At 38.1% G+C, this 14,465-nt stretch overlaps 1 protein-coding gene across 1 annotated transcript in view; it reads left to right on the plus strand.

Moving 5' to 3' along the window:
* The window catches only part of SPON1 (spondin 1), a 268,290-nt gene that overhangs the window by 72,120 nt on the left and 181,705 nt on the right, over positions 1-14,465 (plus strand). Inside the window, exon 3 of the mRNA XM_045825507.1 lies at positions 6,583-6,716. Coding sequence (XP_045681463.1) covers positions 6,583-6,716 — 134 coding nt within the window. The remainder of the gene's footprint in view (positions 1-6,582; positions 6,717-14,465) is intronic.

Here is a 14,465-nt window from a genome sequence, read left to right on the forward strand (position 1 = left end):
GCAAAACTCCAGAGGGCAGGCACCAGCATTGTCCCTTCTGTAAGCCCTGCCCCACACAGAGCAACAGAACAGTGAACCCGATTGGCCTGCCCTGGCAATTACCTAAGGCTCCACCCCATATAACTTAACAGGTTTACTAAGACAAGGAGTCAAAGCAGCTCTACCTAATACACAGAAACAAACATAGCGAGGCTGCCAAAATGAGGAGACAAAGAAATATGGCCCAGATGAACAAACAGAACAAAACTACAGAAAAAGAACTAAATGAAATGGAGATAAGCAACCTATCAGATGCAGAGTTCAAAACACTGGTTTTCAGGAAGCTCCAGGAACTCACTGAATACTTCAACAGCATAAAAAAGACTCAGGAAGAAATGAAGACTACACTAAGTGAAATAAAGAAAATCTACAGGGAATCAACAGTAGAGAGGATGAAGCCAAGAATCAAATCAACGATTTGGAACACAAGGAAGGAAAAAGCATTCAATCAGAACAGCAGGAAGAAATAAGAATTTTAAAAAACTAGGAGAGGCTTAGGAACCTCTGGGACATCTTTAAACATACCAACATCTGAATCATAAAGGTGCCAGAAAAAGAAGAGGAAGAACAAGAAATTGAAAACTTATTTGAAAAAAAACAAAAAACAAGGAAAGAAAGCTTCCCTAATTTGGTGAAGAAAAGAGTCCAGGAAGCACAGAGAGTTCCAAACAAGAGAGACCCAAAGAGAACCACACCAAGACATGTCACAATTAAAACGCAAAAGTTTAAAGATAAAGAGAGAATCTTAAAAACAGCAAGAGGAAATGAGAGAGTTACCTACAAAGGAGTTCCCATGAGACTATCAGTTGATTTCTCAAAAGAAACTTTGCAGGCCAGAAGAGACTGGCAGGAAGTATTCAAAGTGATGAAAAGCAAGGACCTACAAACTAAATTATTCAATCCAAAAAAGCAATCATTTAGAATGGAAGGGTCGATAAAGTGCTTCCCAGATAAGGTAAAACTAAAGGAGTTCATCATCACCAAGACATTATTACATGAAATGTTAAAGGGAGTTATTTAAGAAAAAGAAGATCAAAATGATGAAGATTAAAATGGCAATAAATTCACAACTATCAATAATTGAATCCAAATAACAAACTAAGCAAACAAGCAGAACAGGAATGGGATCATAGATATGGATATCATTTCGAGGGTTATCCCCAAGTTGGGAGGGGGAAAGAGGAAATGAGAGGAAAGGTGCAGAGATTAAGAAGCACAAATTGGTAGGTACAGAATAGACAGGGGATGTTAAGAACAGTATAAGTAATGGCGTAGCCAAAAAACTTATATACATGACCCATGGACATGAACTAAAGCAGAGATTGCTGGAGAGAATAGGGGTACTGGATAGAAAGGAGCCAAGGGGAAAATTTGGGACAACTGTGCCCTGGCTGGCATAGCTCAGTGGATTGAGCTCAGGCTGCGAACCAAAGTGTCGCAGGTTCAATTCCCAGTCAGGGTACATGCCTGGGTTTCAGGCCATGGCCCCCAGCAACCACACAGCACATTGATGTTTCTCTCTCTCTCTCTCTCTCTCTCTCTCTCTCTCTCCCTCCCTCCCTTCCCTCTCTAAAAATAAATAAATAAAATCTTAAAAAAATAGAAATACTTTAAAAAAAATTGGGACAACTGTAATAGCATAATCAATAAAATATATTTAAAAAAACATAGAAGGCAGAAAATGTTGGAAGACAAAAATAGGAACAAAGAAAAAGGGCAAAGAACAAGAGCAAACATGGCAAGTATTAATCCAACTATAATCAAGAATCACCTTAAATGTCAATGGTCTAAATACACCAATTAAAAGTCAGGTTTTCAGAGTGAATAAAAAATCAAGACCCAACTATGTGTTGTTTATAAGAAACTCATGTTGAATATAAAGCCATATATAGATTAAAAGTACAATGATGGAGAAAGATATACAATGCTAACACTAATCAAAAGAAAACAGGAATAGCTGTATTAATTTCAGACATAGCAGACTTTAGAACAAGGAAATTTAGCAGGGATAAAGAGGAGCATTACATAATGATAAAGGGCTCAATAGTTGAAGAAGATATAACAATCCTTAATGTGTATGTGCTGAACAACAGAGTGTCAAAATACAAGAGATAAAAACTAATAGACATGCAAGGACAAATAGATGAATGCACTTTTATAGTTGGAGACTTCAACACCTATTATAAATGGACAGATGCAACTGGCAGCATATCAGTAAGGACATACTTGAACTCAACCATGCCATCAATCAACTGGATGTAGTTGATATCTATAGACTACTCCATCCAACGACAATAGATTACGCATCCTTCTCAAGCTCACATGGAACATTCACCAACATAGACTGCATTCTGGTTCATGAAACAAATCTTAAGTTGAAAAGGATAGAACGCACATACTAACTGCTCTCAGACCACCATGAAATTAAACTAGAGATCAATAACAGAATGATGGCTAGAAAATCTTCAAATACATACTTGGAGATTAAGCAACATATTTCTATCACATGTATCAATGAAGAAACTTCAAGCTAATTTTTAAAATATATTGAACTAAATGAAAATGAAAGTACAGCTTATCAAAATTTGTGGGATGCTGCAAAACCACTTTTTAGAGGAAAATTTATATCATTGAATGTACATATCAGAATAGAAGAAATATCTAAAATTAATAATCTAAGTTTCCTTCCACTTTAGGAAACTAGAGAAAGAAAATCAAATTACATTCAAAGTAAGCAGAAGAAAAAAATAATAAAAATTAGAGCAGAAATCAATGAAATTGAAAACAAGATATCAACTACAGAAAATCAATAAAAACAAAAGCTGGCTCTTTAAAAAGATAAGTAAAACCCATAAGCCTCTAGTTAGACTAAGAAAAAAACAGAAAAAAAACATATTACTAATATCAGAAATGAAAGAAAAGACATCACCCCAAAGTCTCCAGACACTAAAAAATAATAAAGGAGTATTATGAACAACTCTATGCCCACATATTTGATAACCTAGATGAAATTGTTAAAGTCCTTAAAAAAACACAATCTGTTAAAACTCACACAAGAAGAAATACACAATCTAAATAAGCATATATTTAATAAAGAAATTGAATCAATAATTATAACCTTACAAAACAGAAAGCACCAGGGTTCACTAGTGAATTTTATCAAACGTTTAAGGAAGAAATTATACCAATTATCTACTTTCTAACTCATTTTATGAAGCCAGCATCACCCTAATACTAAAACCAAGCAAATGCTTTGCAAGAAAAGCACAGACCCATATCTCTCATGAACATAGATGCAAAAATTCTCAAAAAATATTAGCTAATTGAATCCAACAATACGTAAGAAGAATTGTATACCCAACCAAGTGGGATTTATCCCAATATGCAAAGCTGTTTCAACATTTAAAAGCTAATAAATGTAATCTATCACAGCAACAGTCTAAAGAAGAAAAATCACATCATCTTATCAATGGATGCAGAAAGAGCATTTAACAAAATCCAATATACATTCATGTTAAAAATTCTCAAAAATGGAGAGGAATGCCCTCAGCTTGTTGTAAATGTAAAAAGAACATTTACAAAAAAAAAATAGCCTATAGCTGTTTCATACTTACTAGAAAGGAACTTGAAGTTTTCCTGTTGAGATCAACATCATACTGGAAGTGCTGCCTAATCCAATAAGACAAAGGAAAGTAAAAGGTACATAGGTTGGGAAGGAAGAAATAAAACTGTCTTTGTTCATAAACAATATGAAATATATAGGAAAATCTGGAAAAATGGCAAAAAACCCTCCTGGAACTAATAAGTGATTCTATTAAAAGTTTAATGCTTGCCAAGTTTTGAGGTGGGAGACAGATAAAGGAGAATTGGTAGAGCCCAGAGGAGTTTTAAGGCAGTGATGTTCAGTACAATACTACAATGTGCAATGCCATAATGATAGATACATGTCACTATACATTTGTCAAAACCATTAGAATGTACAACACCTAGAGTGAAGCCTAAAATAAACTACGGACTTTGAGTAGCAAGAATGTGTGAATGTAGGTTCACGTATTGTAACAAATGTGCCATTCTGGTGCTAGATATTGATAATGTAGGAAGTTGTGCATGTGTGAGGGCAGGAAGTATGTGGGAACTCTAATTTCTGCTCAAATTTGCTGTAAACTTAAAAGTGCTCTTTAAAAAAATTATTAATTTTTTAAAGTAGCTTACAGTATGGAGAAAATAGAGTTGGGTCCCTACTTTATCACATTAAAAAAATGTATTCCAAAAGGATTGAAGACTTAAATGTGAAAGGTAAAACTATAAAGCAAATGGAAAAAAATATTGGAGAATACCTTTGTGATCTCAGTTTTTGAACAAAACTTAAAAAGTGCAAGCCATAGGAGAGAAATTGATGAATTTGGCTACATGAAAATTAATTGAGTTCCATTAAACAAAGAATTCTAAAGATAAGATGAACTCCTGAGGAACAGAAATATATTTGTAAATCATGAAGGACTCATATCTAGAAAGTCCTACAAATTAGCAAGAAAAAGTCAGAAAATTCCACTGATAAAGATTCTAAGTAGGCAGTTCACAGAAGGACAAACCTGAAAAATTTGTGAAGAGATGCTCAAATTTGCTAGTATTAAAACAAGATACTAATGTACATGTATCAAATGGGAAACTATTAGAAAGTCCAACAATCACAGTACTGTTGAGGATGTGGGGAAATGGAAACACTTGTGCCAAGCTAGAAGAATAAAAGCAGACATCACCATTCTGCTGAACAACCTGGCAGTAATTAGTGAAATTAATATTATTATGCCCACAACCTAACAACCCAGCAATCCTACTACATGGTTTATATTGCTAAGAAGCTCTCATGTGTGTTCACAAGCAGAACAGCATGAGAATCTTCATTGCAGCAGTGTTTCTGGAGGCAAAGAGCTGGAAGTCAGCTAAGTGCTCCTCACTGGGACAGTGGGTAGATAGCATGTGGTCTATGCATGCAGTGCATACTAGGCAACAGAATCAATGAATTACATTCACACACAGTAACATATCCCGAAAGCATAGGGTTAGGTAAAAGAAACATTAAAATACAAAACAATTCTATATAACTTCAAGTAAGTAATACACACACACTCTAAAGAACATATATAAAATATTTAGGAGTAAGTGTTGAACAGAGGAGGGAAATGGGAGTAAGATAAAGAAAACAGAGAAAAACAGAATGTAATAGATGACTGCCTTTGTTTTGTCCAGTGATGAAAACATATGATGAACTAATTGAGTGACTTAATTTTTTTTAACTGCTGTGCTAAGAAGAGGAATTTTTTAAAAAAAGAAAATAACTAACTAAACAAACAAGCAAGCAAAATATAACCAGAGACATGGAAATAAAGATCAAATGTTTAAAGTTTAAAGTCTAGCTACCGTATATAGAGAGTGTTTGCTTTGACGTAACCAGAGGGGAGGGGATAGTGGGATAATGAGGCAAAGAAGGAGAAGGGTCATCAAAGAACATGTGTAAAGGACCCATGGACAAAGACAGTGTGGGGGGGAGAAGTGAATGTGGGAACGGTGGGAGTAGGTAGGGTGGGGGAAAGTAATTTGAGGGGAAATGGGGACAACTGTAATTGCACAACAATAAAAAGAAAAGAAATACAATATGCATATAATGATCTCTCTCATCAGGTTATATTTGAAGATTAAATGACTAATTTAGATAAACATTTAGTTTAGTGCTTGGCATGTACTAAACACTCAAATGTTATCCATTAATGTATTAACAGTACTCCTGACATAGCTACTACCAATCAACTGGAGTTGGCACTTAAGACCAATTGGATTTAGACAATTCCCCCAAAGATCCATAGTCTACGGTTCTAATAGATGGATAGGCAAGTGCTGGCAGCAGACCCAGATGCAAACAGCAGAAATGCTGAAAGCAGCCTCAGGTAATGGGAATGGCTACCAGCTTTTCTTGCAGTGCCATAGGAAACCTTGATGGTTAAGGTGGGAGAACGCAACTGGAATGCACACATTAAGAAAGTAGAGATTGCACAAGTAAGCTGTGCTCTGAAACCGGGGAACTTCACGTACTCTGAGATACTTCTCCAAAGGGGCGTTTTCTTCTAACATTTTATTTTCGAGCTATAAAACTAGCTGAGTTTAAAGTCTAGCTATGGTATATAGAGAGTGTTTGCTTTGGATTTTCTGTTGCCCATTCTCCTCTTTCTTCACTGCAGTGGGACATACCTCATCTTAGTGAATGAGCAAGATCATCACCAGGTGGTCTGTTCCTCAAAGTGCTGACCCAAGATCCTCATCCCAGAGAGCCCAGAACATATGCCAGCCCCTTGCCGGCATGTTAATTCAACAAGCATTGGCTGGGACTCTATCCCAGGCACTATTCTGGTGTCTGGGGATCTAGAGTTGCTAACACAAAATGACAGGCTTAAAAATAAAATTAAGAAAGTGTCAACTCGGAAACTTAAGAGCCTTCCCAAAGTGAAGCACATTTTAATATGTTTATGTGTCCCTGGTTTTCTGTAGATCATAGATGAAGAAGAAACACAGTTTATGAGTAACTGCCCTGTCGCGGTCACAGAAAGCACCCCTCGGAGGAGGACGCGCATCCAAGTGTTCTGGATAGCACCGCCAGCAGGATCGGGCTGTGTCATTCTAAAGTAAGTGAGCGTGGAATTCTTTTAACAATTCATTCCCCTTCCCTGGGGTCCATCAAAGACTTCATGGTATTGCAGAAAGGAGGTGGCTTTGCTGGGGCACCAGGCAAGCTGCATAATTTCTCCATCCTCTGTTATCTCAACTCAGAAATGGAACCGTGGGCCATTATTGGTAAAGTGCTATATAAAAATCATTCTCCCGAATCTCAATTTTCATCTAATACAATGATTCTCCTGGCCACTTTCTACCTTCCTGGAGATAATGATACTGTGGTTAGTTAAGAGAAATTATGAACCAGGTGAGGATAATCTTTGACTTTCTCCATCTGGAATGGGATATCTAATATCCTTAATCTGCGCCAGGTTGACTTGAGACCCAGTTGTAACCTCTGTTAGCCTCTGACTTTCCTTTATGATCCTATTTTTTTCCCTCCTCCCATCAAAATTGCCCTCTTGTGCCACTTCCTGGGTGGGGAGGGGGGACTCCTGATTTTCCTTTTGGTGAGTTACAGTAGATGGTAGGAGTTGTTAACCAGCTAATAGTTCTTCTCTGAAAAGTAGCATTATCTCAAAACTGTGTCTCCAAAATTGTATGCCATAGAGTGATGTTCGGGGAGATAGATATAAATAGGTGGGCAAGAAATCAGCTCTGTGGTTAAACAAGTTTGGAAAATGCTGTGTGCTCTATCCTCTTCTTGCAAATTCACAACATATGTTAGCACACTGATGGTTTTACAAACTCCTACTAATATGAAATGTTTGACTTGGTTTTACCCACCATTTCCCAAACTTATTTGACTGCAAAGTTCCTTTTCTACTGAGACATCTATTGACATTCACCAGTTTGGGAAACATAGGAATACATTTTAAATAGATTTTAGACTGCATAGAGTAATGGTGAGAATTTTAGGATTTCAGACAGGCAAATAGTCATGGTTAGGCAAGCAGGGCTCCAATTCCAGTATCCAAGAAGTCATTTTCCTATGGAGGTAGGGGCTGGGACCTTCCCGACCACCTTCCTCTTCTTTCAATCACCCAAGGCCTTATTCCTGTATTTGGTTCACTTGTCTGTACCTCTGGCAGGTGGACATTTCGACAGGCTTACAACTATAGTTAGCTCTAGCCCAGCTTCGAGTAGAGGCTAATAAGGAAGCATTTTACCTATGCACTCCACTCCCTGTAGCTTCTGGATTCAGTTGTGCCTGACTTATGGAAAAAAGTTCACAGAATCTTTGGAAACCTCTGTCCCCTGTCCAGACTTAGCCCTGTCTTTTGCTGCTATCTGGGCATTATTTGTTTCTTTTTTAGTTCAGATTCCTTGAGAACTTTAGCTCTTGGCATTAATTTACATTGGAGATTTGTTTTAAAAAATTTAGCAGTAGAATATTTTAGATGGAATATTTTATATATAAGCCCAATATATAACATGCATCTAGTATCTAGTTGAAATGTGGGAGAAGACCTTCTGGGAATAAACAAAAACACTGAAAGGAGAACAAGCAGAGACTATTCGTTCAGAGCTTGGTATATATCAAGGGAGTCAGCTGCCATCACTGGCACTTGGCAGAGACTCAGATGCAGGCAGAGGAGCAGGAAAGCTTTATAGTGAAAAAGGGAGAAGACTGCAGGTACGTGCTGATTGGAGGTGGTTTGTGTGGGGAAGCAGAAGGTGGCTAAGTGGAAGTGAAGCACCTTATGCAGCTGGTTTGGAGAGTGTGTTCAGGTTTCTTTGGTTGGTCCTGAATCAAAAATAGAGGAGGCAGGGGGGGCAAAAATTAGAGAAGTTGGCTGGCATTGACCAAGTCCTGAATGTTCGGGGCTGATAGCTTTCAGAAGTTGTGCTTTGGCTTCCCAGGCCAGTCGCTGCAAAGGCTGGGGTCAGATATCTGTTGTCATAGACAGCCTGGCCATTGTCCAAGAGTATATCCAATTGGATATCCAGTCCAGCCTGAACATAGCGTCTCAGTTTGGCTTTCTTGTACCCATGGTGGCCCTACCACTCCACAGAGCCTGGAGCCTAAAGAGAAAGTTGGAAAACATCAGACCCATGTGATGAGTCTTCCCACTTCCAGAACTTTTATCTCTCTGGCCTACTTTTCTGATTTTCTTTGACTTCTTGTTCTCACAAATCAGAAGCTTTTGATCTCCCTGGAGGAAGCCAGAACAGCGTTTCTTATTTATTCATTAACAATAAACACATGTGAACATGTGTTTATTTATTAACAGTTAACCAGTGTGGCCTGTGCGTTCCCTTATTCTTTCAACAAATGTGACTGGGCTTCTATCTACACAGGCATCGGGATATACAGGCAACTGAGGCATGTTCTTGGCCTTGAGGTTCTCATGTGCCAAATGGAGGAGAAGGAATGGTCAATCAGTACTTTCTGTGTACCAGGAACTCAGCTGCACTTCTCTCAGGCTTTATCTACATTAATCTTCACAACAGTTACCCAGTTTTACAGGGGAAGAGTCAGGTCTCTGAGAATTAGACAAGTTTCTTAAAGTCACACATCCATGCAACTCTAAAACCCCATGCTCTTCCTTTTTTTTGGTTTCTTTTGAAGGAATGAAATACGAGCTTCTACTATTCACAAAAGAAATAACAATTTTATAGGTAAGATGTAAATACATTCACATTGTAAAATTTCAGACATGAAGAAAATAGTGAAATACAGAATGCAGAAAAAATGAAAAAAATCCCTGACATTGCCCCCAATGAGTCTCAGAGTTTCCTACCCAACAGTAGCAAAGATATCAATTTGGTGTTTATTCTTTAGATTTATCTGTATGTTTGCATGCATATAAATAAACATAAAAGAACATAGTTTCATTTTTGTGGGAACTTAAATTTACACAAATGATGTCATGGTCTGCATGATGTACTGAACTTGAATGTGTCTTCACTAAAATGTGTTAGAGATTCCCAGGTTAGGACACAGAGATCAACTGCTTTTGAGAACCGGTTGCACACAGTCTATAATGGGAATGTGTTAATTATTCCACAGTTGATGGAGGACATTTAGATTGTTTTCCATTTTTTTTACTGTTACAAATAATATTATGATGTGCATCCCTTGTACATGCCTCTTTGAGCAAATATGCAAGTTTTTATCCCCAGTAGATGCCAAGAAATGGGATCTAATGGATACACATTTATAATTTTAATAGACATTGCCAGATTTTGCTCCCAAAACTGTGCCAAGTTAAAACATTTTCCCTGATTATGAACAAGAGAACCTGTTTCCTTACTCACCAGCAACTCTTGATATTATCGATCTTTCAAGTTCGGCCCACCTGATAGTTAAAATCAGTATCTCATATCAATTTGCATTTTCCTGATTACTAATAATAGTAATCTTTTCACATATATTCCATTTCTGTTTCCTATGCGTATTCGTGTTCTTATCTGTTTTCCTAATGACACAGCTTTTTAAAATTGATTTTAAAGTAGTTAAATATATAATTATATAAAATATTTTTATGTGCAAAAATATTTTATACATAGCACTTAAAATTGATCTGTATATGTTCCAGGAAATAATACTTTGTTATACATTTTTTAAAGACTTTATTTTTATTTATTTTTAGAGAGGGAAGGGAGGGAGAAAGAGAGAGAGAGAGAAACATCAATGTGCGGTTGCTGGGGGTCATGGCCTACAACCCAGGCATGTACCCTGACTGGGAATCGAACCTATGACACTTTGGTTCACAGCCTGCGCTCAATCCACTAAGCTATGCCAGCCAAGGCTTTGTTATACATTTTAAATATTTCTTTCCACCTTTCTCTTAACTTTGCTTATAGGTATCTAATCTGCCAGAAATTGAAATTATGATTCAATCACGTGTATCCATACCTTCATTTTTGAAATTTGATTTGTGTCTATTTTAAAAAGGATCTTCCTGTATCTATGATTATAAATATATTCCCATAGTTTTAATATTTTCATAAATTTAAAAATACATTTAGGTCTTAGTTTTGTGAATGATATGCTTCAAATAAGTCCAATAGAAACTAGAGGGCAAGCTCAAAGTGAGGTTGCCAAAGGGTCAGTTTAACAAAGGGTTTATTTACAATGGTGTGACCACAACAACAGGGAAAGGAGCTTTCAGCACTCAGAACTGAAGAGCAAAAGGTGGGGAAAGAGAGGACGGAGCAGAGAAGACCATCCTCTCTGAAGAGCTGAGACTTTTGGTTAAGGGAAACAAATCTCCTGAGGTTGCAGAGGCTCCTACCCCACTCCTTTCCTCTGATTTTCTGCCAGTTGGACCCTTTGGCCTGGCCCCAACTCCCAGGATGATGAAGCCCAGGGACATTAATATAGTCCATATAGATTCCCCTCTCAGACAAAGACCAGGGTGTCGAAGGACGACCAAGGTATCTGGAGAAGCAAGCCAAAGATATCAGCACAGACGGGAAATCAAAGTCTACCTTTTTTTTCTCAGAATGACTCGTTACTTGTCTCATATCCACTTATTGAATAGTTTGTCCTTTCCCTGATGGCTTGTTATGCTACTTTATCTAATATAAAATTTTGAAACAGGTCTGTTCCATTCTGTTGATCTTTTTATTCCTGCATGAGACCCACACCATTTAGTAGCATAATTTTATTTTATGTTTTGATAGCAAGTCATCATTCATTAATCTTATATTTCAAAATGTTCATGGCCATTCAAGCAGATTCATAATTCCAGACAAATTGCAGAGTAAGTTTGTTGTGTCTAATAAAAACTTACATTGAGATTTTAAATAGTATTGCATTGCATTAATAGTTTAATGTGAGAAGAGTCAGCATCCTACAATATGTTTTGCAAGTCAGAAACATGGAATATCCCCTATTTATTTGGTATTTTATGTCCTTCAGCAAAGTAATGTAATATTTCTTCATTTAAATTGCACATTTTTACGAGGTGTTTTCCCCCATAGGTATTTTACAGTTTTATTGCTATTTTGAATGGGCTCTTTTTTCCTATTTGACTTTCTAATCCTTGATTGCTTGCATTTAGAAAACCTATTGACTCATGTACCTAGAATTTAAATCTGGACATTGCCAAACCCTCTTGATAGTTCTAATGAGTTGTTCTTCCATTCTTTGGGGATATAATGAATAAATATATACCTTCTTTTTCATGCATTAGTTGCTTATCTGTCACCTCTAGTAGAATATTAAATAGTGGTAGTCATGCTTATTATCTGATTTTAATAGGAATACCATTATATTTCACTTTTAAGTATAACATGAATTACAGGTTTCAAATTGATATCTGTAATCAAGTTGAGAAAGACTCCTTATCTAGCTGAAAAAGTTTTCATCTTTTTTCATGTGGAAGGTGGTTGGGGAAGCAATCAAGCAAGCAGTACTCCTTGTGCACCTGCCATGTGCCCAGAGTACATCAGCACTGATACTGACTTTTAAGACTTTCAGTCTATTGTGCTAAATAAAAATATGTATGCAGCTCTGGCTGGTGTGGCTCAGTGGATTGAGGGCCAGCTGGCAGACTGAAGGGCTGCCAGTTCGATTCCCAGTTAGGGCAGATGCCTGGGTTGTGAGCCAGGTCCCAATAGGGCACATGCGAGAGGCAACCAATCTATATTTGTCTTGCCCATTGATGTTTTTCTCCCTTTCTTTCTCCCTTCCTTCCTCTCTCTCTAACAATAAATAAATAAAACCTTTAAAAAACACATGTATGCAAAAGTTAGCAAACCCAAGACAGACAAGAACAGGGGACAAATTAAGTATGGTTAGTCAGAAAGGAGATGAGTGAGGAACGGAATAATGGGAGCACCAGAATAATGGGAGCACCTTTCTCGGAAAGTTTAGTTTATATCTTAGAGGCTGAAATAGGGTTTGGATAAATGGACAGAAGGGAAGAGGTTATTCCAGGTGAAGGGAGTAGACAGACTGAAAGTGAGACTTGGAGGTAAAATAAAGACAGCAGCCTTGGGAGACACTAAAAGACTGACTTAGTGAGATTAAAAGGTCTATGGGGGCCAAAGTCTATTGCTCAGTCATGGAGGTCCTCCAATGTCAAGATGAAGAGATTGAACTTCATTCAAGAGGACCAAGGGAGCCATTCATGGTTATTAAACAGTAGACTGACATGCTGGAGGAAGTTTCATTAAAAAAAGTTAGTAAGGACACTGAAATGTGGCAGTGAAGTTCAGGACAGATGAAAGGGGAGATGCCAACTTTGCTGCAGTCCTGACTTGCAGAAAGGAGTGTTTGTTGTTGCAGTGTTCAGGTGATGTTCCTGGGACACGACAGTGTGGTAGAATCAGCAGCAGAGTCTGCTCAGTGTCTGTAGATGACAGTCTGAAGCTAGAGGGTTGTATTTTTTTGCCCGGGAGGGCTGGGAAGGGAAGCACATAGCAATTATGACTTTCCTTTTGGCACAAACCTGACACCATTTCCATTAGATGCAAAGACTTGAACATTTCTAAATTATAAGCTTTCCAGGCAGTGCTCCTTGCATCCTTTTCCCCCCAAATGAATGACCCAGCACTTAAAGTTTCCCTGGCATGCTACAATGCCACAAGAATGCTGAAAACCATTATAGCAAAGTTGCAAGTGATTGAAAGAAAAAGCCCTCATGAATATTTACAACACTCTACCAGAGGGAAGTCCTGTCTCCTGAAGTGATGCTCTCTTTCCGTACATTTATTGTCTTTATTACTCTTATTGCTAGATTTCTTTTTCCCTTTTTTTTATTGATGTTTGAATACAATTGTCTCCATTTTTCTACCACCACTTTCCCCTGTTCTACCATGCTCACCTGCCACCCTCAATGCCACCCCCTCTTGGCTCGGTCCATGGGTCCCTCATTCATGTTCACTAGACTTCTGACACTCATTTGTCACTTCCCAGGAGGGTCTGAGATGTCATCCTACACTGAGGAGACCAGTCACTTGGTGAATCATTTGGGGAATTCAACCTTATGAAACAATGGTCAGCTAGAGGTAGTAATAATAGCCAAGAGCCAAGCCCTGTTCGAGGTGCCTTACAAATACTTATTTAATTTTCACAGCAACTCTAGGAAGCCAATACAAAAGGAGAAGTTAAAGCACAGAGTGGTTAAGTGACTTGCCTCAGGTCACAGGGTGACAGAGCTAGGATTTAAACAGAAGCATCTGGGCTCTGCAGTCAGTGATTATAATACTGCACTCTGCTGTCTGCGACTGGTGCCACTGGGTCAGGTTCAACTCCAACTTCTCCCTCTCCCCCAACATCAGTAGATGCCAGTCTGTCTCTTCTAATCACTTGCTTTGCATTCACTGCCTTATTCATAGAAACCTTTTGCCTCACTATGGCAGCAACCTCCTCAGTCCTCACCCTAGCACCTCCTGCACACTGGCATGAGACTTGCTGCCTTCATATGCTGCTGAGTTACTCCAGTTACCTAGCAATTACATGAGGGCTTCCATAACCTTCAAGATTAAGTCCAGAATCCTAATCAGGGCATTAAAATCTCCTCCTGTCCTTTACCAGGGTCCCTGATCAGCCTCTTCTTCCATTGAGTCCCTCCTTGAACACAATTCTCCAGCCATTCTTGTCTGCTCACTCTCAGGAACACTCATGTGTGCCTGCTGTGTGCGAGTTCTGAGGACTCAGACGCTGGCTTTGAGGACATCACAGTCTAGGGGTGAAATACAACAAAACAATTCAAGTCCAGAGTCTGCAATTCTGAAATCCCAAAACCTCTAAAATCCAAAATAGTTTTCTTAACTCATTTAGGGCCCAAACCAGCCCTGAACTG

This window comes from Phyllostomus hastatus, unplaced genomic scaffold, assembly GCF_019186645.2.
Source record: "Phyllostomus hastatus isolate PE091 unplaced genomic scaffold, TTU_PhHast_1.1 phas_scaffold_585, whole genome shotgun sequence".
In the NCBI taxonomy this organism is placed as follows: Eukaryota; Metazoa; Chordata; class Mammalia; order Chiroptera; family Phyllostomidae; genus Phyllostomus; species Phyllostomus hastatus.